Source organism: Mus caroli, unplaced genomic scaffold (assembly GCF_978045245.1).
Source record: "Mus caroli unplaced genomic scaffold, Mus_caroli_1 scaffold_3, whole genome shotgun sequence".
Lineage (NCBI taxonomy): Eukaryota > Metazoa > Chordata > Mammalia > Rodentia > Muridae > Mus > Mus caroli.
Window position 1 is genome coordinate 51,530,908 of NW_028227258.1, and position 27,981 is coordinate 51,558,888.

At 48.1% G+C, this 27,981-nt stretch overlaps 1 protein-coding gene and 1 pseudogene across 2 annotated transcripts; one reads left to right on the forward strand and one right to left on the reverse strand.

Annotated features, from left to right (window-relative positions):
• Nucleotides 1–140: 140 nt before the first annotated feature.
• Nucleotides 141–19,006, forward strand: Sars1 (seryl-tRNA synthetase 1). Of its 2 annotated transcripts, XM_021158196.3 has the most exons (12): nt 141–366; nt 7,773–7,843; nt 9,420–9,500; nt 11,204–11,362; nt 12,257–12,400; nt 13,779–13,934; nt 16,099–16,320; nt 16,841–16,970; nt 17,245–17,402; nt 17,643–17,714; nt 18,186–18,315; nt 18,594–19,006. In XM_021158196.3, the coding sequence occupies exons 1-12, from the start codon at nt 231–233 to the stop codon at nt 18,743–18,745; spliced, it is 1,611 nt and encodes a 536-aa protein (XP_021013855.1). In that variant the 5' UTR covers nt 141–230; the 3' UTR covers nt 18,746–19,006. The 2 variants fall into 2 exon arrangements, with proteins under 2 accessions (XP_021013855.1, XP_021013857.1); XM_021158198.3 differs by lacking the exon at nt 17,643–17,714.
• On the reverse strand, nt 3,940–4,064 carry LOC115030710 (small nucleolar RNA SNORA70; annotated as a pseudogene).
• Nucleotides 19,007–27,981: the final 8,975 nt, after the last annotated feature.

A 27,981-nucleotide genomic window follows, 5' to 3' on the forward strand; every position in this document is an offset into this window, starting at 1 on the left:
CAGAAAGGACTTCAGAAGAGAAACACCCGGCAGAAGGCTACCACGCCCTTTTCACTTCTCACCACTCCCTCTGGCCCCTGCCTAACACTGCGGCTTCCGGCGAGCTAGGCGCCGCCCCCTCCCGGGCTGCCCCGTGCCTGCGCAGTGAGACCAGGTCAGCGCGCAGGCGCAGTGCATCGTCCACCCGCCGCTTACAGTCCTCTCTTAGTGTTAACTGGTGAGGTAGAAGGATGGTGCTGGACCTGGATTTGTTTCGGGTGGATAAAGGAGGGGACCCAGCCCTCATTCGAGAGACGCAGGAGAAGCGCTTCAAGGACCCGGGGCTGGTGGACCAGCTGGTGAAAGCAGACAGTGAGTGGCGACGATGTAAGTACCGGGAGCTCGCGTTATCCCTTGAATCCCCCATGGCTTCAGAGGTCACAGCTTACAGCTTTTGTCAGATGCTCCCGGGACTGGCCGGCTCTACCGTAGAACAAGCTGGGAACCGGGTTTGTCCCCCTCTCCCTGCAGCTCCCGCGGCCTGGGTCCCTCCCCGCGCGTGCTCTATGCTGACTGCCGCCAGTGCCTTAGGAAGGAGCTGCACGCACGCACGCGCAGGGAGAGCTGTCAGGCCCTTGCATAGCTACGAGCAAGCCAGAGCTGGAGTTTTACTTGGGGGCGGGCTGGGAATTTCTTTTCTATACGTTTTGGTCATTCCCAGTGTTTTATTCGTCTTTAGCAAACCCAGTGTAGTCCTCCGGGTTTTGCTGGGATCAAAGGCTGCTCTCTCAGACTGAGTGACTTCTGCAGCACCCTAGGATTACTCCACCCCAGTCGAACCATCTGGGGACTTTGGAGGCTACTCTTGGCTAAATGCAGTGACCCTGAAATTCGGGGTGGCCATTTCTCCAACCCTGAAGGCATACCTTTAAGAATCAGGCTTTTCCGTGCTAGATCAGATAGGACAGAGGGGCGCTGTAAGGCAAGAAAAAGCTTGTAATTACTGAGTATGGTTGTGATTTGTGGTAGTTTTCTGGAAAACACCTTGGCAGCGTAGAAGTGACCCACCGTCATTCAGGAAATTAAAAGAAGCCCTGGAATCCTCTGCCTCCCAAGTGATCACCTGGCAGACCGGATGTTGTCAGTGGCATGTGACTCGGGTTGTCTGATGCAATAGGTCTGCAACCAGCTGAGAACCGGGTTTATAGGAGCACTGCTAAGGCAATCGCACGATCCAAGAGTGTCTCCCTCCTACTCCCACCCTCCAAAATAAACAGGATTTCTTTCTCCCTGTAGCCCTGGCTATCCCGGAACTTGCTCTGTAGACCAGGCTGGCCTTGAACTCAGAGATCCACTTGCCTCTGCTTCGGCAGTGCTTAGATCAAGGGTGTGTGCCGCCATACCCATCTGGGTTTTTTGTGGACATGATATTACTGTTAAAAAGCTTCTCTGGTATCAAAACATATTTGCTTAGCTGACAGTTGTGTACCTGTTCTGTATGTCTCAGGTACTCTAATAGGGTAATTTGTCAGAGTTTACACTTGGACCTAAAGTTTTGAATTGGTCTAAACTGGACTCCCCTTTTTTGTTTAAGATAAAAAATATTTGGGGGTGGGGTACCTGCCTTTAATTTCAGGACTCTAGGGGTCAGAAAGAGATGGATGTCTGAGATTGAGACTAGCCTGGTCTACATAGTGAGTTTCAGGCCAGTCAGTGCTACATCGTGAGATCTTCTCTTGGAAGGAGATACTCTGAGGTGAAAAAGGAACTACTCTGAGGTGGACTTGGTGGCATTCACATATTATCCTAGCACAAGGTAGACGGAGGCAGGAGGATATGCATTTCAAGGCCCGCAGACCCTGCCTCAAAAACAAAACACCTTGGTTCCGAGCACCTTGCCTTGAATCATAATCAGAAATAGCAAGATTTCTGTACCTATCTATTCTGACTAATGCGATTTTAAATATGTTAGTGGTCTCTTGCATATAATGTGCACATATAGGAAATTTTGACCCTTACCTGAAGAGATATTGGTAGGTTCTTTAGGGATCAATAGAATAGACAGGCATTAAAGGACAACTTAAAAAAGCGAGCGTTTGTTTTCGAGATGAGGTCTGGCAGTTTTGTCCAGGCTAGTGTAGAACTCAGTGGGCCCAAGTAGACCTCTCCTCTCAGCTGGGGGTCCAGGTCTGCCCACACACCTGGCTTTAAAGGTGGTGAGCACTAACCATACCAGGAACTACTGACAGTTATAAAAAAGATAACCAGAAGTTGGGAGAGAAACAGGTGAGTGGGCCCTGAGCGGAACTGGAGAGGGGTAGATGGATAAAAATCTTTTTAAAAAGAAATGCATAGCGCCTGGAGAGATGGCTCAATGGTTAAGAGCACTGACTTGCTCTTCTAGAGGTCCTGAGTTCAATTCCCAGCAACCACACGGTGCCTCACAACCATCAGTAATGGGATTTAATGCCCTCTTCTGGTAGACAGAGACAATGTACTCAGATGCATAAAATAAATAAATCTTTTTAAAAATGCATATAAAAGGGAAGAGATTTTACTTTTTTCAAACAGGGTCTTATGTAGTCCCTTTGGAGTGAGGCTGGCCTTAAACTAATTCTGCTTCTCATGTCCATTATTCTGGAATTTCAAGTGTGTACCATCACAGCCGGCTTAAAGGTGTGTGTGTGTGTGTGTGTGTTTGCAGTGTTTGAACCTAGGTTTTAGTACATGCTAGATAAGTATGCTACCACCGAGTTATGCATGACTAACTTCCTTCCTTCCTTCCTTCCTTCCTTCCTTCCTTCCTTCCTTTCTTTGGAGCTAGGTTCTTGCTATGTTGCTTATTCTGTCTTTAAACTGGCAGTCTTGCTCTAGTGTCCCGAGCAGCTGGGAATACACTCACACACAGTCATGCTTCCTTATTTTCTAAATTTTATTTGAGACTGTCTCCACTCATTACAGTGCAGCTCCGGCTGCCCTCAGACTCATGTGAGACACCTTCTTCTGTGTTCGGGGATTAAAGGCCCCACACCCAGTTGTCAGTTTTAGGATCAGCAACACTTAATTCTGTAAAAGCAATTATGTATTTCAATGAGCTGAGCAGAAGGAGTTGGCTTTATAGATCCTGGTTGAAGACAGTAGAAACAAAGGCAAAAAGCAGATCGGCCAGCTGAAGTTTCCCTGTCAGACAGTAGGATACAGTGGAACTTTAACATGGGCTGTATCCATTTTGATTTTTAATATGGTGTGTTGCAGGAGCATAATCTTAAAACGGTGGCCTCCTATAGTTTTTAAAGATCATGCACAGACGTAAACACATGTGCAAATACCCACAATGTTCCAGTCCTCGGCAGCACACCTCATCCTTGGTAAGAGTGTGACAGACATTTGTCCCGTGTATAAAGATCTGTGCCAAGGTACTTCTAAAAATTACCATCTTTGCTATTGCTGGGCTGAGTATTAAATCCAGGGCCTTTAATAGGCCAGGCCAGTACTGGGCCACTGGTCTATGTCCAGAGCCCTCTTCTTACTTTTTTCTAAGGAGAGAAAAATCAGCATTTTGGGTTTTGATTGGCTATGAGATACATTAATGAACGTGATTATTGGAGTGGAGCAGCACAGAGGAAGCTGTCACTAGTGCCAGGCTGTCATTGTAAGGGACCAGTCCCTGGGGTAAGCTGCTTCTCAGCCACCAGGTCTTCAGATCCATCTGCAGTAAAAGGTGAAGCCTTACTTTGAGATATTGATCTTCTGGCAAGCAAGAAACTTGAACTTGGCCCCATGTAGGGTTTCCCTCACATGTGCCTTATTCTGCAAGATGGTGCAGTTGTACATGATGATCTGGCCAGTGTGAGCCTGGCCACTGTGTCCCTGAGGCTTAGCATTGCACTCTGCATACCTATCTAGAATCTAGACTGGGGACATCATGAGGTTAGAGGCATGAATATCCATCAGATAACGCTCTTTCTCTTAGAGCAATCCAACAAATCACAGACTGCGTATACTCCCAAGGAGGGTTCTGTTTGCAGCCATTGCACACCAGGTCGCCATGATGGAAGATACCGTGTTGGCTTAATTGGCTGTGAATATTTTAAAAATATTTATTTATCTTATGCGCATGTGCCTAAGTGTATGTGTATATGTATATCCCACATACATGCAAGAGCTTGTGGAGGGTCTTGGGTCTCCTTAGAACCTGAGTTACAGGTGGTTGTGACTGCCCTGTGGGTGCTAGGAACTAAACCTGGGCTGTTCAGGAGCAGTGAGCCCTCTTTAACTGTTGAGCAGTCCCTCCAGCCCTATAGATACTTATTGACAAGGTCTCCCTAAGGGACCAGAGTAGCCTTGAACCCACTCTGTACCCCAGGAAGACCTTGAACTTGTGATCTAACTGCCTCAGTCTCCTAATAGCCAGGATCCCAGGAGTCTCTGGCTGGTCATGGCAGACTCTGACCTGTGTGGCTGTTCTTTCACATCTTGAACTTCAGATTAGAGGATAAGGACAAGGTTCTTATTGATTTCGGTGTATCTGAAATATGCAGCCAACCCCAGGATTCTGTCCTCTGGAATGTACTATGCATCCTTATGGAGAATGAGATTTCTCCTTATCAGTTGAAACCCTGTCCTAAATCTTTGTTTTCCCAACAATTAGAAGAGCTTTCAAACAGCCCTCCTTTTTAGTTTAGTCCCTCGTAGATTTCTGCAATGCTGATCTCACCCTTGGGATTGCAGGCTAAGTCTTACACTCTTGTCTCAGAGGAATACCAAAGGCTAGGGTGTAAGTCACAGATACAATACTGACTCCAAAAAACTGTAAAGGGGACTGGAGCTAAAGAGGCCAGAAGTGCCTGTAGTGAGTGAGCCTCAGGAGAAGGTCCCACCTCAATCAGAAACAGGCCATCTTTGCCAGTGTGCTAATCAGAGGCTGGATGGAAGGTGTGACGAGCCACTTCACTCTCCTGTATCACAGTACAGAGCAGTTACACCTAGATTTTTCTAAACACCTTGGTTTCCTCAAAGTCTTCTTTAAGCCTATTTATTAAATACAAAAATTGTGTGTTTCATGATTAACCATATGAAGATTCACATTAATCCATACTCAGATTTGCTGAAATAGTTTACATCTTTTCTTTCTTCTTTACGAGTCATCAAAATCTAATGTGTGTTTTACACAGTCTCATTTAGGCCTTACTACATTTTAAATGCTCAGTGGTCGTCACATATATATCGCTAGACTACAGGGTGGACCACAACCTTAATCATAATATACCTCCAAGTTCTTCTTTGGCTCCCCATCTTCATTCCTCAACTGCAGATGGCCTCCACTCTGCTCTACCCTGTCACAGTCCTCAGACTGCTTTCCACTTCTGTGGCTTGGTTGGGGTGTGTGTGTCTGTGTGCGTGCACGCTGCCCCAGTTCATCCGCATGGCAGTGCCTCGGTTGTTGACTGTTCTCTATACTCTCCCTCTTCTCCTACAACAGGCTATGTTGATGGTCAGGATGCCTCCAGAGGACTAGGACTAAAAGTATATGTTTGTGTGCTGTGTGTGTGTGTGTGCGCACGTGACATGAAGGTCACGTATTTTGGGTATCTCAGTAACTCTCCACTTTTTTGTGTGTATGTGTGTGTTTTGGTTTTTGTTGGGTTTTTTTGTTTGATTTGATTTTTTTTTTTTTTTTTTTTTTTTTTTTTTTTTTTTTTGAGAGTGGATCTCTCTAGTTCTGGCTGTCCTGGAACTCACTGTGTAGACCAGGCTAGCCTTAAACGCAGAGAGATCAGCCTGCCTCTGCCTCCCAAGTGGGGGGTTAAAAGAGTGTGCCACTATTCCAGATTTCTTCCCTTTTCTTTTCCTTCATTCCTTTCTTCCTCTTCCTCCTTCTCCTCTTCTTCCTCCTCCTCCTCCTATTATTACTACTACTACTACTACATGGCATCTCTGTGTAGCCCTGGCTGCCTTGGAACTTCCTCTATAGACCAGCCTGGCCTTGAATTCAAGAGACTTTCCTGTCTCTGCCTCTCAAGTGCCAGGATTAAAGATGTGCACCACCTCTGTTTGGCTCTCCACTTATTTTTTGACATACGGTCTTTCAGTAAAACTGGACTATTCAGTAAAATTGGGCTATACTGGCTGGCCAACAAGCCCTAGAGTGGGAATTGGGTTGGTGGTGGCACATAGCTGCTGTAAAGCAGTTTTCCGGAGTTGTTGTAAGGACTGGTGTTCTGTGAGCAATATGAAGGCTTGCCACAGCCTCCCGAGTGTATGATTACACTTAGGACCACTCCCAGACCTGTCTCCGTGTTGACTGTAAATAGAGTTGGGCATTGTGTTAGTCAGATTCCACTGCCACGCCTGGCCATTATTACTTCTTGGTGGAGGTACCAGACCTTATGCTATGGTGCAAGAAACAGAGATTGGGGCAGAAGAAGCAAACTCATCATTTGCGTAGGACTTGATTGTAATGTGCAGAATTGGAATTACTCATTAACTTTAGCAAGACTACCGAGTATAATAAACAGTCAGCACTGTTTGTATAAATAGCAGTTGGGAAAGTATTATGGCCGGGCATGGTGGTGCGCGCCTGTAGTCCCAGTAGCTTGGGAGGCTGGGGCAGGATTCTGCCATGAGTTCAAGGCCAGGACCCTGGGTGTCAGGGAAAGTATTATGTAGTTCATGTAAGTGGACTTTAGGATAATTGGGCAGGCTTCAGAGACGTCTCTCCCAGGTAGCCTGGCTGTGCTCTGGTGATGTATAGAATGTGATGCCTTTTAAAACAAGATTTATTTGTATTATTTTTAATTGTGTGTGTGTGTGCACATGCTCTCGTGTCTATGGGATGCTATGTGAATGTAGGTGTCTGGAGGTCAGAGGTGTTGGATCCCCCGGAGCTGGAGTTAGGCGGTTGTGAGCTCCGTGGTGTGGATGCTGAGTACTGAACTCAGGTCCTCTATAGAAGATGTATATTCTCTTAACCCCTGAGCCATCTCTCCAGCCCCAGATTCTGGTACTTCAGTTTCAACTCCAGCCTGGCCTTTTCCTTGTCACCAAATCCTGGGATTCCCTACTGCAATCTGTCTCTGTCCACTAATATTATCAGTCTAAGCAGAGATCAGCACTGGGTTAGTAGACTTCTTGTTACTAACAATTAACTGAGAAGACTCAAAGAAATGGAAGATCTTGGTGTGGTGGTGCTAGCCTTTAATCTCAGCACTCAGGAGGCAGAGGCAGGCGGATCTCTGAGTTTGAGACCAGGTTTGAGACAGGCAGATCTCTGAGTTTGAGACCAACCTGGTCTCGAACTCAGAAATCCGCCTGCCTCTGCCTCCCGAGTGCTGGGATTAAAGGTGTGCACCACCACTGCCTGGCAAGAAACCCTGTCTTAAAAAAAAAAAAAGGAGGAAGAAGTCAAATATAGTGGTACCTGCCTGTAGTCCCAGCACTTGAGGTAGAGGCAAGAGGATTGTCAGCAAGTTCTAGGCCAGCCAAAGCTATGTAGTAAGACGTTGTCTAAAAAAAGAAAGAAAGGTTACCCACCTCAGCTGTTCACCTTGTGGCAGTTAGGAAGCAAAGAAAGAGGAAAGGTAAATATATCCCCTGCCCCTGGTGCACGATGCTAGCTAGTATCTGTGACCTCCTGCTAGGTTCCAGCTCTTAGAGCGTCTACCACCTTCAAAGTCTGCCACACTGAAAACCAGGTCTTTAATACACAGCACAGAGCATTTGCAGGAGGGACAGCGGTCAGTGGGTGTCTTAATGATGTGTGCAGGGTTGACATACACCTTTTTCAATTTTAGGCAGATTTCGGGCAGACAACTTGAACAAGCTGAAGAATTTATGCAGCAAAACTATTGGGGAGAAAATGAAGGTAAGAGAACTGACAGGCTTGAGAGCTTGAGCGGAGCTCCTCCGGCTTGTCTTAGCTGGAAGTAAATGAAGCTCTAACCCTGTGTCTGATGGCTGTGATACTGAATTTCTTACCAGGGAGAAATTATTTTATTTATTTATTTATTTATTTATTTATTTATTTATTTATTTATTTATTTGGTTAGTCAGTTTAGTTTTCCAAGGTACGGGGTCTCTCTGTGTACTCTATCAGGCTGGTCTTGAACTGGGAGACCTGCCTACCTCTGCCTCCCAGGTGCTGAGATTAAAGGTGTGCACCACCATTGCCCAGCTGAGAAGTGACCCTGTGGTGGCTTCATCTTTCATTTCCAGGAAGGCATCTTCCCACCAGGCTGCAGAGATCTTTGTCTTGGTGTAGTCCTGCTTTGAATGGAGCACATACATGCTGCCTGTATCTTGTTAGGCACTCTGCCAGTGAGCCTGTCTCTTTAAAATATCTTATTATGTGAATGCATGTGTGTATGAAGGCGTCCTTGGCGACTGGAATGTGCTTCATTTGTATACATACACGGGCTTGAAGGGCACAGCGTGAAGTGGGACCTGGAATCGCGGCACATTATTCTTCATGATATCTTGCATCCTTTGACAGTTTTTTTTGTTTGTTTGTTTTTTCTTTGTTTGTTTTTTCGAGACAGGGTTTCTCTGTATAGCCCTGGCTGTCCTGGAACTCACTCTGTAGACCAGGCTGGTCTGGAACTCAGAAATCCGCCTGCCTCTGCCTGTTATACTTTTGGCTGTGAAAATGGATATCAGTAACAGTTTTATTCCTACGGGACTCATGCTGATTAATCATTTACAGGTCGGAGATCCCTTAGTCATGAATACTTTTGTGCCATGTGTATCCCTACCTAAGTATTGTTTAGATCCCCTTCACAGACAGTGCCTGCTAAGTGTTTGCCTGTGTATGGGGATCAGAGGGGATGATCTGACAGACTGACAAGTAATGAGCACAGAAATCAATCGGAGGGAAGGAGGGAGCCCCCTGCAGTCTGTCTGTTGCCTTGATTTGTTTGTTCCTTTGCCCTACCTCGGGTCCATTTTTAACCCTTAGCCTATTGCTGGGGTTGTTCTTAGAGTTTAGCAAGATTCGTCCTCAGTGCCAGCTTTGACTACCACATTGATTTTTTTTGTTTTGTTTTTTTCTTTTGAGGCGTGGTCTTGCTATATAGCCCTGGTTGCCCTGGAACTGGCTCTATAGACCAGGCTAGTCTTTATCTCACAGTCATTCTCCCCCCTCTGTCTCCCAGATGTCCTGTGGTTTCTCTGCTGGTTCTGTGTGTGGCAAAAGCTGTTCTTACTTTCATGATATTAATGCTCTCACCCGACAGATTTATTGACTTGTCCAGGGGTCAGAAAGGAAGAAGTGATGAATAAGGACTTGAAACGTGGATTCCTGACTTTCAGTTAACTAATGTTGCAGCTTACTAAATACAATGCAGTGTGATTAGCTTATATGATGTGTTAATTTGGCATGTACTTATTAAAACAGTGTTAGAATTTTTATCTTGATTAAATTGCCTTTTCTTTCTCCCCTGCAGAAAAAAGAAGCAGTGGGAGACGACGAGTCCGTTCCAGAGAATGTGCTGAATTTTGATGACCTCACTGCAGACACGTTAGCTGTAGGTTTCTCTCCTCTTCTAAGATGACTCTGTTCCTGTGGTGACCTCATCCCTGGACAGGAAGAGCTGGAGCCTTATCCCTGCAGCAGGATGAGAGGCTCCATCCTGTGCTGGACTGTTCCTACCTGCTTCTGTTACGCTCTGTCCCTAAGACTCCTTAGTCACAGGAGAGAGGTGGACAGGGACAGTGAAGGAGGAAAAGAAAAGGCACGGACCTAGTTGGCCTGTGTTAGCTCCATTTTCTGCTTTCTTTCACAAAGGCAGGGGATTTCCCAATTTACTCTAGTTAAGCAGCGGTTTCGGGGTGGTAATTTTTTGTGTGTTTGTCACCAAACTGCTCTTTGAAATCCTTAGCACACTGCAAGAGTATAAACCAGAAATGCAGAGTGGCTGTGCGTGGAGGGCTGGCCTAGGGGCTCATTCCTCTAACTGGGTTTGGTAAGGGGTCCCCTGAGAAATTAGAGCACAGTTTGAAACATCTACAGTAAGGGATAGAAGACGAACTTAAGACAGGGTCTCTGGGTCCTTGTAAAGTTATTATCTTCCTGGAGAAATGTGAGTGGGAATACATCATAGAGCGGTAAACTGGCTCAATCTAGAAAATGAGAAGTTAAGGGGAAACACAGGGCCAGACTCCTGGTTCTCTGTATATGCACATGAGGGGAAGGAACGTCAGTCTACACATTTCTGTCCCTGAAAGAAAAGGAAAATGCTCAAGGATTAAAAGGCAAGACCGTCTGCCCTGTTGAATCAACCTCTCTTCTTAAATGCATTCATCTCTAGTGTGAGGTTTTAGACCCAGGGGGGTCCAGGCCTTCATGATCTCCCAGCATCTCTCAGTCCCTGCCTGTTACAGGTCATGGCTGGCACACCCCCTAAACTTTGCAGCCTAGAGGCTGGGGTTCCCTCCCCCCGAAGCTCCTCCCTATATAATCCAGGCAGTTTGGTCTCCCTCCTCCTCTCTGCATTTTCTCTGTCCCTACATGCACATGTTCTTTCTGTCTTTGTCGCCGCCGCACTCCTCCCACCGCCCCGTCTCCCTCTCCCTGGAGACTTCCCTGGCCTCCGTTCCTTAGGACCAGTGACCCCCGAGGAGAGAGAGCAGCTTCCCAGGAAGCCTGCCTTTCTGTACTTTAATTCAGCTTGAAGCAGCTCATTTCACCAGCGTAGAATAATTTGCCATTTAGTACTTACTGCTATTTTGAGATAGGGTCTCATAGAGCCCAGGCTGGTTTCAGACTAATTCAGGCTTACACTCCTGATTCCTTCGCCCACTGACTGCTGGGATTACAGGGGTGTGCCTTGTTTTGGAGACAGAATCACAGGTTGGCCTGGATTTGTAATCCTCCTAGTTGCTGGAACCAGCAGGGGCAGGGTACCATTCTTTTGAGGGTTTTTTGATTTGTTTTTGCTTTTTGTTTTATCAAGACAGGGTTTCTCTGTGTAGCCCTAGCTGGCCTAGAACTCACCTTGAAGATCTAGCTGGCCTCAAACTCAGATCTACCTGCCTCTGCCTTGAGTGCTGTGATTGTTGTTTTTAGAAATGATATCGTGGGCAGAGTGCTTGTCTAGCATATTCTAAACCCCAGCTGTGAAGCCTCTTAGGCTGCCCCTCCAGTAAAAACTGAGTTGTCACTAGAGGACAACAGTTAAGACGCTGATATGTTATGGATGCCCCGCCCTCCGGGTTTGTTCTTCCGCAGGCCCTGAAAGTCTCACAGATTAAAAAAGTCCGACTCCTCATTGATGAAGCCATCCAGAAGTGTGATGGGGAGCGGATAAAGCTGGAAGCAGAGCGCTTTGAGAACCTCCGCGAGATTGGGAACCTTCTGCACCCCTCTGTGCCCATTAGTAATGATGAGGTAGGTGGGGCTGGGCTGGGCCGCGCAGGGCCCCCCCTTCCTGACAGCCAGGTGGTGTGGGAGGAAAGACGTAAGGCTGGCGCTCAGTCAGAAAAGCCAACCTTTGTGTGTTCCCTTTGCCCACCAATTGAGCTTTGCGGGAGTCAGATCCCTGCCCGATTGGGAAGTGGCAGAGACAGCAGATAGGAGGGGACTCCCTGCCCAGAAATCTCTTCTAAATGGGGCTGCTGTCCTCCTTGGCCTGTTGCCCCTGGTAGCAGTAAGTCCTGTGGGAGGGATCTGTTAAATCAACCTAACCCCTCACCCACAGCCCACTGGGAAGCGGCAGGTTGAAGGGAAATCTGCATGATAAAAGTTTCCTGCAGAGCTGGAGCTTCCCCGGCACAAAGCTGCTCTGAGCCAGGCCTTTGTTCCCAGACACCCCAGCCTTGGCGGGGCCCATCTGTGCCTCTTTCATTCATTCCCTTGTGAACGCTGAACTCACAGCCGGCTGGGGTGCGATGAGGCCTGGGAGCCTGAGCAGACCGAGGTCAGGGCCTGGAGCCCACCCTCATGTGGCCCAGAGACCAATGAGAGCCCACAAAGAAAAAGTCCTGCATTCTCCTCTGTACCCCAGGTGATGCCAATTGTCAGAGGCGGTGTCTTGTGCAGGGTTTTTGGAAAACTATTTAAAAGGGTAAAGAAGAGAGTATACTGTAGGTTTCCGAGCAAGTCAAGGCTCCAAGTTCGCTGACTGGCACTGCTTCTGTGACTTTGTAACTTTCTTGTCTGTCAGTAGCAAATTCCCTTCTTCATTGGTCGTACATGAGACCCGAAGCTGGTGCTCGGTTTAATGGATGCACTCAAAGGCTCTGCTGGTCTCTGCTATATGCCCCTTCTCCATTGTTTCCTCAGGATGCAGACAACAAAGTAGAGCGTATTTGGGGAGATTGTACAGTCAGGAAGAAGTATTCCCATGTGGACCTGGTGGTGATGGTAGATGGCTTTGAAGGCGAAAAGGGAGCCGTGGTGGCTGGTAGTCGGGGGTACTTCCTGAAGGTAAGAGAGGGGAACCAGAAGGAACTATAAATATGTATATATGTACACACACACACAAACAAATAAATTGGAGACGCATGATCATACTTGAAGAGGCTCACAAATCCTCTACTTGAACCCGCTGCCTGCTTGTGAACTCCTGGCAATTAGACACAATTCTCTTTCTGAGGCAGGAGAGTGCTTACCCAGACTCCAAGAACAAAAGCCACTCAGTGATCCTTCATAATGAATATGTTTTGCTGACTGAATCAGAACAGTCTCTGCCTTTGAGGAGCTCAGTGTAATTGGACAGTCAGACAAGTAACAAAGACGCCGAGCCCAGTGTGGTAAGCCTGCACTCTGAGGCGACCCAGCATGCTTTGAGCTGTGGTAGGTGTGGGCAGCTGGCACAGACTAACTGGAACAGAGGGCATGTGAATTCAAGAATTCTTCCAAAAGGAAATGGCAGAATAATTTTGGAAGTGTTGTACACTTAAACATTGTACATTTACAAATGAGTCTAGTGTTTTAAGAATTAACACAGAAAACTCCGATCCATGTACCCTGGCTGAATAATTTCTTTACTTTGGTCTGTTTTCGTGGGGATGGGGTGGAGGTGAGAGGACTCTGAGACAAGGTCTCACTAAATACCCAGACTGGCTTCACGTTCACAGCAATGCTATCTCAGCCTCCCAGGTGCTAAGTTGGCTGGTGTGGATCACGACCACCAGCTACTTGAGTCTCTTAAACATGGCGTCCTGACCATGTGCTGGTGGCCTTGGGTGTTAAGAATTGCCTGGGTACTTGTGTTTGGATTTTTGGCGTGGTTACCTGTGATCGTATGAGTGAAGTTGAGTTGGAGAGGTACTCATCATGACAGTTCCACACACCAGTCCACACCACTTACATAGCAGTAAGGAGGCAAAACCGTCACTCACACAGCTTAAGAGAGGAACAAAGCCCATACATTGCTCGTCTGGACAGTCGCAACGGTAAATTCCCACCATTGTACCCAGATGCCAGCCCAGCATTAGGAATTTCCATTGGTGAGGTGAACAAATGTTCTCTCCTGACGCCCAAAACTGCATCGTGTGTAAACACCCTAAAACCAGACGTAATTTTGAACATAATTCTATTGACTGTCCTCTTCATATCTGGTATCGAGTTGTTAAAAAAAATTAATAACCCTGCAAGTTGGTCTCTTAGGTTGAGTTCAATTAATATTGTATATGTTTCCATACAAGAGTTTTTAATGGACCAACTAAATAAGATACCACTTTAAAACCAGTATCTCAGGCTATTTATTGTTGCAGTCTGGTCTCATCCACCTGCCTGTGCCTTTTGGTTTTGACTGGGCTGGTGACAAGACTCAATCCTATTTGTTGTGTATGGTCCTTAGGGGCCCCTGGTGTTCCTGGAGCAGGCGCTTATCCAATATGCACTGCGTACCTTGGGGAGTCGGGGCTACACTCCAATCTACACCCCCTTCTTCATGAGGAAAGAGGTCATGCAGGAAGTGGCCCAGCTCAGCCAGTTTGATGAAGAACTTTACAAGGTAAGTAGTGTGGTTGCGAAGCTCAACGGTGACATGATATGTTCTCCACCCTGCTTTCTGCTGTGGTAGAACACTTGTAGAGCTCCACTGGTTTTCCCCTCTTTTTTGAGTACATTGGGCTGACTATGAACTGTTTGTAAGTGGAACTGGCCTTAATTGCTGAACCTCCTGTCAGTCCACTGAGTAGTAGATTACTGGTGTATGCTACCATGTCTAGCACAACAGAAATGTATTGTCTTACAGTTCTGGAGCCCAGTGTGCAAGCTTAACATGTTGATTTCTTCTGATGCTTCTGTTCTTGGCTTGCACCTGCTCACTGTGTTCTTGCATGGTTTTCTGTGTACTTCTGATCACAAATGTATGTTTGGTGGTTTTGTTGTCTCTCTGTTTGCTCTGCAGTAAGTTAAGGCAGGGATTGAATCCTGGGTTTCTCGAGGCAAGTGTTCTACACCGAGTTATAGTCCCACCCACCCCTTGTTTTTATTTTGAAACAGTCTCAGTAAGTTGCCCAGGCTAGCCTCAAATTCACTTAACCCAGGCATACCTTGAATTTTATATTATCCTTCCTCACCGGGCAGTGGTGGCGCACGCCTTTAATCCCAGCACTTGGGAGGCAGAAGCAGGTGGATTTCTTGAGTTCAAGTCCAGCCTGGTTTACAGAGTGAGTTCCAGGATACCCAGGGCTACACAGAGAAACCCTGTCTCAAAAAAACAAAACAAAACAAAACAAACAAACAAAAAATCTCCTTCCTGAGTAGCAAGGGTTACAGGTCTGTGGCCTTTTTTTTATTTTTTATTTTTATTTTGATTTTTTTGAGAGAGGGAGAAGGAGGGAGCGGGGGAGAGAGAGAGAGAGAATATGAATGAATGAATGAATGAATGAATGAATGAATGAATGAATGAATGAATGAATGAGTGAATATTGGAGTTTCAGGAATGTGCACTATGCTTGCAAGATTGCTTGACAGTCTTGCTGCTTGCTTAGTCCTGGCTGGCCTCACACATCTGTGATTTCCTCCCTCTGTCTCCAGAGTACAGGGATTAGGATGTATGCAGAGTTGTCTGGCTTTCTTTTATGTTTTGGTGTTTTTGTTTGGTGTGGGGAGGCTTGTGCATGCCCTGGTGTGAAGGACAGTGGGTGGTTTTCTCCGCCCATGTGGGCCCTTGAGGATCCTGCTCAAGTTGTCAGGCACAGTAGTTCCCTGCTGAGGCATCTCACCAGCCCAGCAGGTTTTTAATGTTAGTTCATTTCAATGCTAAAACCACATGTGGTTGGTACCTACCATGTTAGTGTAGAACAGAAAACCCCTTTCATCTTTCCCCTAGAAACCTCTGTAACTCTTATCACTGGGAGCTTAGAAGAGAAGACCCTTAACCAGCTACAAACACAGACCGATTTCCTAGTCCACTTCCCGAGACTTCTGCTCTTGTCTGCAGACTAGAAACGTTCATCCTTGTACCTTCCGCTTGAACCTGGGACAACCAGAGGGTTCAAATTGAATTTCAGAATGTTTTTCTGATCAGCTGACTGACATTAAACACAGCTTCGATCTGCCTGGCACCCTGAGCTGGTTTCTCTTTGTTGACAGATGGACTTAGAAATATTTGTTGAGTGCATAAGATGTTGTACATGTGCCAGCATTGACCATGTAATATCATCCTATGTTTTGCAGTTGTTCAGTAAATTTTTAGGCTCTTCATTTGCATGCTTGTTTTTATGAGTGTTGGATTTCCTGTCTTGTTTGTTCGTTTTTATTTGTGTGTTTGTGTTAGGATGCTTTGGTCAGTGCTCTACATAGCCCAAGCTGACCTCAAACTCAAGGCCCTTATGGTTCAGATTCCTAAGTGCTGGGATTTCTTTTTTTTTTTTTTTTTTTTTTTTGGTTTTTCGAGACAGGGTTTCTCTGTGTAGCCCTGGCTGTCCTGGCACTCACTTTGTAGACCAGGCTGGCCTCGAACTCAGAAATCCGCCTGCCTCTGCCTCCCGAGTGCTGGGATTAAAGGCGTGCGCCACCACGCCCGGCTGGGATTTCTTTTAAACTCTCGAAGGGGCTCCTCTTTAGACAGACCTGTTGCCTCGCTGTTTTAGCCTCCACCCCAGGCATTGCTATATCTTTCCTGGGGCTTCGTACACAGTCTTTCCTCGCATGTATCCCTCCTCCAGGTGATTGGCAAAGGCAGCGAAAAGTCAGATGACAACTCCTATGACGAGAAATACTTGATTGCCACCTCAGAGCAGCCCATCGCGGCTCTGCACCGGGACGAGTGGCTGCGGCCAGAGGATCTGCCCATCAAGTACGCTGGCCTCTCCACCTGCTTTCGTCAGGAAGTGGGCTCGCATGGCCGTGACACCCGTGGTATCTTCCGAGTCCATCAGTTTGAGAAGGTGAGTGGATGGGAGGGGGAGGGGAGAGTCAGTTCCCCGTGCTTCCCTGTGTGTCCGGATCGTCTCAGGAGGAGCGTGATCTGCCTGCCCACTGGCTGCAGCTTTTATATTCATTAAGGATTTCTTGGTGGGGAAGAGCCTAGAGAACGCATGCAGTGCTTTGTGCACAGACTAGAGCAAGGCTTCCTAAATGTCCTGTGCCAGTTCCACCACTTACTAGCTGGGCGACCCCTGTAAAGAGAGCAAATGGCGGGAGCCGCCTCCCGAGGCTGGCCGAACAACCAGGCTGGTTAGGTTAGTGTATGTCGGGCACTTAGTGCGGTAGCTAGCACAAGATGGTGATGCTCTATAGACGCCATCGTCCTGGCTGTTGCAGTCCAGTTGAGAACAGATCTCCGCTGGGACCCAGCCTGGCCTGCACCCGGGGCTGTGGGACGAGCTCACTGTGAGAGCATCTCCACCTTTGTCCTTTGTTTTACTCACCCTCACTGCTGTCTGTCTCCTCGGCCCCTCTCTGCAGATTGAGCAGTTTGTGTACTCATCGCCCCATGACAATAAGTCGTGGGAGATGTTTGACGAGATGATCGCCACCGCAGAAGAATTCTACCAGTCTTTGGGGATCCCTTACCACATTGTGAATATTGTCTCAGGTATGGAGCCCCTCATCTCTTCCTCCCCCCTTTTCTGCATCTCACTGATCACTTTCACCAGCTGAGGCAGCGCACAAAGAGAGAGCTCGCAGTGCAAGTCATTACCCACTTTCATTAAAACGTCACTCCCTTCTCCCTGGAGCATTTGGTGACGAGATCTGAGTGTGATTTCCCTTCTGGGGATTCGATGTGATATGCAGGCTTCTTCAGGCTCGCTGCAGAGGGCCTCCTGAAACCCCGCCCGCCCTTCCTGAAGCTAGGGGTTTCCTTACAGGCTCCTTGAATCACGCTGCCAGTAAGAAGCTCGACCTGGAGGCCTGGTTCCCAGGCTCGGGTGCCTTCCGTGAGTTGGTGTCCTGTTCTAATTGCACGGATTACCAAGCTCGCCGCCTGCGAATCCGATATGGGCAGACCAAGAAGATGATGGACAAGGTAGTTAGCCCCCCGGGGAAGTGGGCAGCAGGGCTTCCTACACAGGGCACAGTTTTTCTGTTTCTAATTCCTGGGAGTGTATGTTTCCAGCATCATGAGAAAATCAGCTCAGTCGAGATCCAAAAGAAATAACTTCTGCTGAGTCAGACTGGGTTCTTATAGACAGAAACCTGAGCCTAGCTGTATTCTACACAGTAATTCAAGCTTTTCTCTCTTTGGCTTTGTTTTCCTTAACTCCAGAAAAAGAATAATCTCCGTTTCTCTACCCAGAACAAGTTGAAGGCAATGTCTTCCCTCTTTTCGCCCAAGAAGGTCAGATTGTCAGCTCCTCTCTTAAACCCGGTCTCCAGGGCTGGGCGTGGTGGCGCATGCCCTTAATCTCAGGACTCAAGAAGCTTAGGCAGGCTCTGTATGTTCGAGGCCAGCCTCATCTATCTAGTGTGTTCCAGGACAGCCAGACCTATACACCGAGACTTTGTCTCAAAAAAAGCAAAAATGACCCAGTGTTCAGACCCTGATCTCTGTCCCAAGTTGGGATGGGTTAAAAGGAGGGGCCACACTGGTGCTTGCTTCTTCCTCCACATCTCTGAAAGAACTGTAGCCTCTACTTGTCACAAGTGCGAACATGAGGAATCTCCCTAGGGTTACCTTAGAGGCAGTAAAAGAAAAATCAAGTTTTACAAAGTTGGAAATTGGGGGATTTATGGCTGAGCGGATGGTTCGAGGTCAGGAAGAGCAACTGAGGGATGACTTTAACCTTCCCCATGGGACCTGCTCTTCCAGGTGGAGTTTGTCCATATGCTTAATGCCACAATGTGTGCTACCACCCGGACCATCTGCGCCATCCTGGAGAACTACCAGGCAGAGAAGGGCATCGTTGTGCCAGAGAAGTTGAGGGAGTTCATGCCGCCAGGTATAGTCCTCCATCTTCACACCTCCTGAGGGGGCCCTTTGAAATCTGCACCCCATTTTCCTACAGTCTACATAATTCTGCCCTCCGCATGCTGCTGGGAACGGAGTGTGGGTGTCATATGCAGATCCTAACCTCAGAGTGGGGAAGAGAAGAGCAGAGCAGTCCCTCTCTCATGTGGGTACCCCTTCGTTGAAAGGATATTGTCTACATTCTCCACTGAGGTCTGTGGGCTTTGACAGAAGTAATAGGTCACTTACGGGCTCTTCCCTTCCTCCCAGGGCTCCAAGAGCTGATCCCATTTGTGAAGCCTGCACCCATTGACCAGGAGCCATCTAAGAAGCAGAAGAAGCAACATGAAGGCAGCAAAAAGAAAGCAAAAGAGGTCACCCTGGAGAACCAGCTGCAGAACATGGAGGTCACTGAGGCCTGAGCACTGCCAGACTTACTTACTAAGCCTGCTGGGATCCCAGGCCTGCCCTGGAACAGAGAGGCCGAGTACCACTCCTCACCCTGTCCCATCTGACTGCACAGCGGCTGGGGAGCCATCTGCCATGGACAGAGCAGGTGTTCCCTTCTCCTTGCACGGGCCAAGGGTCTCTTCACTGATGACTGGTGAAGCCACGCAATAAAGCATCTCTGGGGAGGGCACAAGGCTTCCCCAGTCTCCTCCCCTCCCCAGGCTTGAACCTTGTCTCTGCTGGGTCTCCCTGGGCCTGAACTACCCTCCCAGATAAGGCTTCTTTGAGAATGATACAGAGCCCTTCAGCCAAGGTGTTAGTGAAGAGGTGTATTTATTTAGTAAAGGCTTTTTAGAAAGCCTGGAGTTGTAACACAAGTTGTCAGGACAAGGCTTGGGATTCTCTGTAAAGTTACTCATGCTTGAAGGCTGTGAAGCATAGAGACCAGTATGATAGAAAAGCCTGTTAGCACGTACATTCCCTAGGAAGGGCTTCTCGCAAAGAGAAGGCTGAGTGTGGTAGCTGACACTCCTCCACAAGAGCCCCTAGGTTCCAAAGCATGAGCTGTGGTTATGAACAGCAGCTTCTGTCTTTATAGCTGTCCCCCTGTGGAGAGGCTTGCCACATAGCAGTCACTTGCTGTAGTGTCAGAGGCAGGGCAGAGGGGTGCAGGACGGGTCTGTCCTCAGGAACTCCCACTGTGTCCTAATAATAGCTGGGCACCTGCCCCCCCGGGAAGGTAGCAGTCAGGCTTTCTTCACCAGCTCTCTTTCATCTGTGATCTGTATCCTCCGCTCTAATGACACCTTAGGTCAGTCTGGAGCTTGCCTCCTAGCAGGTTAAAGCGCTTCCTCTAGATGCTGCCTTTTATCTTCGTGTGGCCCCAGAAGGTAGGGTGGGAGCATGATTATACCTGTCCCAGAGTGGGAGAATGAGGTAGCGTGGCCAGGTGGGAGTCTGGCTCAGAGTGACTTGGAGAGGTTGGGAGCTGAGTATGACCCGGCTTGTGACAGGGCTTCAGCTCAGCCCACCTCAACTGCTTTGGCCCAGTACCAAGCAAGGAAAGAGGCCGTGTGCTCATTTCTTCGAGGGAGTTGGGTAACCTTGCTCTTGGTAAGCCTGTCAAAACTGGGTGCCTACAAAGGGGAAACACCGAGGCTCTTCTGCCTACTGTGGCAGCTGGCTGCCCAGGCAGGCTCCATGGCCCCTTGGCTTCAGCCCTGGGAAACAGCCTGGACAAGAGGACAAAGAGCCAGGCTGCTCCTGTTTGTGATTAATTCACATTCCCATAACCTTAACATTCAGTTAAAAGAAAAGCAGCTTGAACCGTGATGGGGAGACTAGGCTGTCCTGCTTACAAGTTTGTCAGGAATAGCTAGGTGGTCCTGTGTTATCTCGGGCCTGACCTAGGTCTCCACAGCTGCTCCCCCCAACCCCGTCCTCCAATGCCTGTAGCCTTGGGCACAGGGTTCTGCCTTCCTGCATCCGCTCTTGTCTCCCCTTCACTAGCCAGCTTTACTCTCTACCTTGCCAGTTTCCTGGAGCAGCCTGCTCTTGGACTCTAGACACCCTGAGCAGTCAGTCATTTCTCCCCACATCTGTCTTCCCCAGAGAGGGCCAAGTAGTCTTCACAGAATGTGTGCCTCATTGCCAAACCAGAGGAGAGCAAAAAAAAAAAAAAAAAAAAAAAATGGCAGTCTTCCCATGTTTCATACAAATAGAAAATAGAACAGTGTCCCGTGCTCTCAGACAAGGGCTAACTCGGGTTCTCAACCTGTGAGTCGTGACCCCCGTGTCAAACCTTTTTCCCCAAATAATTATATTATGCTTTATGTAATTAGCAAAATTGCAGTTACAGCATGAGTTTTATGGTTGGGGGCCACCACAACACGTGGAACTGTATTTAAGGGTTGCAGCATTAAGAAGGCTAACCACTGTGGTTTATTCCCCAGAGTGAACCATACTCCTTACTTTGGAGCAGTGGCTTTGGCTGATGCAAGCCTTCTTTAGAGGATGGGCCGACCCACCTGGAAGTACTTGGGAATGAGCCCAGATAACCTTGTCTCCACCCTGGTAGTGCCTCCGCAGCCAATGCCCTCATCCCTGCCTGGCACCTTGACTGCCCCAGCTCCAACCTCAGCTACCCGGGTTACCTCAGCAAACAACCCCCCGAGGCCCTGTGGAGTGAGTCAGAACCCTGAGTCCCTTAGAAGGTTTTGGTTCCCACACCCAGGAATTCAGAGCCAAAATGCAGGTCTAGATGAGGGAAGTAATCTACTGGGACATGATGCGTGTCCTAACCACTGATCATCAACCAGAAGGCATGCTTTCCACCGCCGATTCTGAAAGGTCAGGCAAATGTGGAGGCCCAGCCTTTCCTAGGGACCATCCTGAGCTCAGCCTGCTCAACCAGACACACCCCTAGGGCTGAAACCCCACTCCTGGCTGCAGACTCCCTGCAGTCTGTACTGCTTTAACTTTCCTGAAGCTTTTCCGGTTTATCCTGGATCTATCAGATACAACTCCCATCCCTCCTACTGGGGGCCTAGAGCAGTCCTGGCTGTGCTCCCAGGGTAAGTCTGACAGGCTGAGCTGGGATGGGCCCCAAAGAAATGAGTTACATGTCAGAGCCTGTGCCAGGATGAGGGGCCCCTACCACTCTCCCAGCAGGGGCTTCCTCGGTAGCTCCTCCCAGATAGGCACAAAAGGGGTGCATCCTTGCAGACCCCACTTGAGCCTGATTGAGCTTAAGGCTCCGCCTCTGATTGTTGCCCTTTTAAGAGCCCTCCCAATGGGGGCGGGGTACTGCAAGCAGAGTCTTGCAGAAACCCAGCAATGTACAGCTCCCCTACCAAGGTGCCTGGAAAGACCTAGATCCAGGTTCTCAAGGCTCTGGTCAGAGGCTAGGGTTCCCGTGGTCAAGAGACCTCTGTTCTGGAGAGATGAGATGGATCCTCTCTGGCTGCTCTAACTGACTGGTCTGGAAAAGGCAGTGTTTTGGAGTCTCCTATCTAGTAACACTGCCCCCCTCCCCTACAGAAGCCTGCTGTCAGAAAGAGTCTGGGAAATTACATTTGTTGAGGTGTAAATTGCTGATAAGAAGGTATGACCCTTAAGGGACACTGAGATTCTAAATCCTGAACTGAAGAACTAAGCTCCTAGTTGAGAATACTATACACCTTCCATCTTGTGTCAGAGAAGACCATTTCTTTTTACTCTTCCAAACCAGCCCTACCCCCTTGTGCCTAGAGTCTGTCTCCTGGGCCTTAGTCTTTAGCTGCTGTGCCTAAATTTCTTCTTCTGCTTCATCTTCCTTTGCCTCCCCTTAATCTCAACCTGTTTACACTGTCCCCATCTGCAGACAGCATCCTATCTAGCTCTTCTTTTTTTTTCCTCGATTCATTCTCAGGGGACACTTGGCAGTTAGTTCTACTGTCTCATCAGCATCCCCAGTCCTCTGGTGTCTGCCCACTTAAGAGGGAATGCGGACTGCTCTGCTCAGCTGGAATCGCAAACTCTGAGTTGGGGCTGAGGAAGCAGCTTGGGAAAAAAAGCAACATGGCACTTGACTCCACGCGCTGGTTCCAAAAGCATCTGGTCCTTCCATATGCCTGCTCTTCAGTAACGTGTGGGGCTCCCCAACATGCTGACTGAGCCTCTCTCTGGGATGGCAAGCCCTTATTCCCACAACACATCCACATCTACCCCTGACCCAGACACCGGGGAGTCACCCTAGACAGCTTCCTGCTCCTACCCCAGGCCAGTTTGCTGCACAGTCCCGCTGAGTTTTCACCATGAGATCCGCTTCTCATTGCCCCGCTGTTCTACAGTCCTGCAGGGACAGCCTGTGATGGGTCAGCCATGATTCTCCCTCAGTAAGGGCTGGTAACATGACTCAGCTGGTGAAGGAACTTACTGCATATCAGGCCGAGTGTGATCCCCAGGACTCAACATTCAGAAGGAGAGGATCAACTCCTGCAGGTTGACCTCTTACCTCTGAAAGCACACATGTGTACACAATAGATAAATGAAGGGGGGGGGGTCACAAAAATATTAGTGAATATAGCCTGGTGTCTCAGCTTAACCTGGAACCAGAGTCTCATTCATTCTGTGTTGTCTACCTGTACACTCCTCTGTCTGCTTTGACAACTAAGTTACTGGAAGCATTGCTTTGGGGATTTCTACCCAAGCCTCAGCCCCAGGCTCCATCTTAGCCTTTCTGTACACAGATGACCTAAGCTGTGCACATGTGACAAACCACATATGCACTTAGCTGCATCTGCGATGGACTTTGCATCGTTTATAGAATGCCAGCTTTTTAAGTCATCCCTAGCAAACATTGCTGGCACTGTGGATGGAGCCTGCTATGGTGAAGACATCCATGCCATTTTTTATTGAGCCCAGTTGAAAGTTGGAGCATTGGGCCTGCCACCTCCAGGTACAGCTGGCTCGGAGAATTCAGTTTGTGGCTGAAGTGACACCCAACGGCCTGCCAGATAGAAGTTCAAAGCATGAAGAGACACCTGACATCTGTGCCATCCACCTATCATTTATTTATTCGTCTGATATTTATTGAGTGCCTACTATGTCTCTGGTCACATGCTAGATGTGAGGTATTTGTGGGACTCATTCTCCCTGGTCCTGAGAATAACAGATGTTAAGCAAGTAAATTGACAGGTGCAAATCCTATATAATTGCACATTGCCATTCGTGAAGAAGGAGGCACCAACTGGAAGGAGGCTCAGGTACCCAGAACAGAGTGGGGAGTAGGGAAAGGCTAGACCACTTCACACGGAGCTTTATGGGCTAAAAATGGAGGGGAGGGGGGTTGTCCAGTGTGCAACAGGGTAGGGTTCTCAGCAGGAAAGCAACATATTCAGACTTAAGTTCGAAATGTTACTCTGAGAAGAACATCATGAAGGGTCCTTAAATCACGTAACTCCTTATGGGGCTTGGTGGCATGCACCTTTAATCCCAGCACTTGGGATGCAGAAGTAGGGAGACCTCTGTGAGTTCAAGTCCTGCCTGGTCTACAGAGTGAATTCTAGAACAGCCAGGGCTATGTAGAGAGGTAGAGAAATCCTGTCGAACAGACACACACACACACACAGAGACAGAGAGAGACAGAGGGGGGGGGGGAGTGGAGGGGAGAGGAGAGGAGATCTGGATCGATCATGGCACCTAAACAAGAAAACTAGCCTGGACCCTTCAGACTATGTCATTAAAAAGAAAAACTGGTGGGGTAGGGAGCGGGGAGGGGATGACATTTGAGATGGCAACTCAAGGTAAAACAACCCTGCCAATCTAAGTTTGAACTCCAAATCCCATGAACCCGTGCCTGAAAGTTGACCTCTAACCTCCACAGGCATCTCGTGGCAAGCATGCACCTACACTCATGTAATACATTTTACATACCAAACATACATTAATAATAAGTTAAAAGGCAGCATATGGTATGTACAAAAATCTGCTTTGAAAGCAGAAACTTCAAGAGAGAGTTTGTCTTGGATTGGCTATGAGAGATGATTCTAGAGAGTCTCATTTCTGTTCCTGGCTGTGGTCATGGCAGAGGCCCAGTAGGTGATGGAGGAGGGAGAATCCTGCATCTCTGGCACAGCCTGATGAGGGGCCTAGAACACAGGTACTCCAAAAGCTGTGAAAGAAAAAGTAGTGCCGCCCGTTATTGTACCTAGGCAGAGAGTGTATATTATAGCCTAATTTTTTTTTTATTTTTAACTTTTCTCTTTTGAGACATGTTCACATGTATTCCAGGCTGACTTTAAACTCCCTATGCAGCCAGGAGTCATCTTGAGTTTTTGATCTCCCAAGGATGGCTTTGATGGCTTTCTGTCCTATCTCCTGAGTGTTGGGACTTCAGATTTGTACCACTGAGCCCAGGTTATGCAGTGCTGTGGACTGAGCCAAGGCTTCAGATGCACTAGACAAACATTCTTCCAATGGAGCTACACTCCCAGCCTTAAAGGTGCATGTTTCTTTTTGGTTTGTTTGTTTAAGGGACAGGGTCTCACTATGTAGCTCTGGCTAGCCTGGAACTTGCTCTACAGACCATGTTGCCCTTGAACAGAGTACTGGCATTAAAGGCACTTGCCAGCACACACGTCTCCCCATCCTCTGGCTCTTACACTCTTCCCACCCTCTCTTCTGCAATGTTCCCTGAGCCTTGGGTGACGGTAGGAGGATATAGACGTCCCGTTTAAGGCTGAGCACTGGTTATTTATTCTTAGCGGTTTGTCCAGTTGTGATCCGCTGGATTAATTAACTCTAAAGAAACTTCTCTAGTCAAAATTGACAACAGGGCTAACCCATTGATATAAATATTTAGAAGGCATCTTGACAATGGGACCATTCTGTGAAACAACAGTACTACGTTCCCCCTAAGACCCATGTCCTTGACAGCCATGAGGTTTTGACCAGGTTTACAGAGCCTGGTATGACTTCCTTTGTGTGAAATCCAATCCTCAAATCTAACCAGAAATCAGTTGGTTACTAATAACGCCCATGCCACTCTTGCCCCGGTGGGTACATCTTGCCTGGCAGGTCAACCACTCAGGATTATTGCTGTGGAAGGCGACGATGACCTTTCTCCCCCAGGGACCTGTACAGCACCTTCTGGCGCTATGAAAGCTAGTCAGCAGGGAAGACATTTCCAGGTCAGTTCTAGGGAGAATCCTCTGTGTCCTACAAGTCAAGTGTGTATGTCTTCAGCAGTAGGGTCTATTCATGTCTGTCTGCTTCTATTTTGAGACAGATCTCACTATATAGCCTTGGCTGTCAGGGAACAAAGTGTATGGACCAGGTTGGCCTCATTGAGATCCGCCTGCTTCTGTCTCCCTAGGCCTGGGATTGAAGGCATGCACCCAGTAGCAGTAAAGTCTCATCGAGTACTTCTGATGAACAATTGAGTGGAATGGCAATAATGTGTGTGTGTGTGTGTGTTGTGTGGGGAGCTCCATGGCTTGTCTGACCAATAATTCATAGGGAGAGGTCCACCACACCTAGCCATGAGATTTTCATTTAACAACATGTCTTCTAGGAGAAGCACTGTCCACCCATGCATGTGTTCAAGCTCCCCCCTAATGTGCGCGCGCACACACATTCTTCTAATTAACTTACAAAGTAGTAGGTTTCCATAAGGATTTTTCATACATCCTTTATTTTGGTTACCCTGTCCCCCTCCCTGTCTTCTCCTTTGTCCCCTCCCCCACCCTCACTTAAAAATTTTTTGTTTTTTAAACTTGAGTCTGTCCTGGCTGTCCTGGATCTCAATATGTAGATCAGGCCGGCCCTGAACTCACATTCTCTTGCCTCTGCCTTCTGAGTGCTAGGATTAAAGGTGTGTACCATGCACAGGCCAGAAAGCTTACATCTTAAACCTCAAGCAGGAAGCAGAGAGAACGAGAACTCAAAATGACTCTAAAAGTCTTAAAGCCCACCTTTAGTAACAAACTCCCAACAGCAAAGCTGGGCCTCCTAAACCTACCAAACAGTGCTATCAATGGGGATCAACAGTTCAGAGGGCACCCTATTCAAACCACTGTGTGTATGTGTGTGTGTGTGTGTGTGTGTGTGTGTGTGTGTGCGTGCGCGCGCGCGCAGTTCCGCAGTTTGTTTCTTTGTTCCACAGTTCCAGCTTTTCAAGTTACTGATTAGATCTGCCAGTTTCCACCTCCCCAGTGTTAAGATTATAAAATAAACAGACGGACACTTAGTTGTGTTTCATGTGGGTCCTGGGATGGAACGCAGGTCTTCGTGCTTGCAAGGCAAGCAGCTTACCTACTTGCCTCCCTGTCACCGTTGCTCCAGAAACCTTCTGCCAAAGCCACACCAGATCCATCTTACACCAGTATGAACTTGCCATAGGCCTAGAAACTAATTTCCAATACAGTAATACCTCCCCAGAGCCACCTCCACCCCTTGAATTAGGGTTTAGCTATATTGGGACTCTTATTCTCCTGTCTCAATGTTCCAACTGAGTCTACTATCCAAAGTTGCTGAGATTGAAGGCACGGTACATTCCCTTTTAAGTCGGTAAGACTTCATTGGACCTGGGTAGGAGCAGGTGGGAGGGAGACCCAAAGTTCCTGATAGTTGAAAGTCTCCATGAAGCAGGAAGCCCCTCTAGGGGGTCGCCACACTGGGCCACCCCCTTTTGAGTCTCCCAGTGATGAATATAAGGCTTGCAAATTTCCCTCCTGTTTTGGGGGAGGTGGAAAGGGCTGAGGGGGCCAGAAAGGAGGCAGCTGTCTGTCCTCCTCAGGGGCTGAGGTTAGGAGGGGATTAAGTACTATTAGCCAAATATGTGTGGAGGACGAGAAAGAAGGGAGGGTTCCTTTCATCCAGCACCCTGTCTACCTTGAGGAGAAAGGCCACTTACTTGGAGGAAGCTCTGAAAGCCTGAGTTTTCCCTGGCAGCCCTGCCCCCTCCCACACCCCTCTCCCGGGCCTTTTCAGAACCATGGCCACATTATAGAGTCCGAGTTGCTCTTTCCTCTACCCAGCAAGCCCATTTTAGTCCCACAGGGAGCCGATGAACGAAGAGCTACAGTTTCTCCATGCATTGGTTTGGGAACTTCATCAAAAACATTGCCCAACCACAACTCAAAGGATGATTAACAGACAGTATAATTTCCAAGCATTCTCTGTACCACATGCCTATGCAATGAAGAGCAAAAATGCCCACGCAATCCCCGGAAAACATAGTCTGCGGAAATGAGGAGAGGCAGAGCCCTGTGGAGACCACTTACACTCCTCTATCTAGAGAGACTTTGTCTAAAGGAAGGAAGTTCATCTTGGGTGAAACTGTAGGTTACTCCAGCAACCAGGAGTCCTCCACTAACCCTGGCCACCACCACTACCAGGAAAACAGTCCAACATGATCCTTCTATCCAGCTTCTCTTATATTCCCCTGCAGAGAGAGAAAAGCTGCCTTGTCGCCTCTGGTATAACTCTGAGGTCACATGGGGGTTCTCTGGTCTAGAGCAAAGGTGGGGGAGTCCTTTACTGTAGCTAGCTGACAGGGACTCTGTGTGACCAGAGGGTGACAGTGGGAGAGTAGCTGATACAGTGCTCTTTCAGATAGGTTCCTAAGGATACCCGGGTTCCACAGAGCAGCCCAGGGGTTCCGGATCTCATTCTCAGACAGCTCCTCATCTTCTTACAGCTGAAGCCTTGGGGCAGAGAGCTGGCC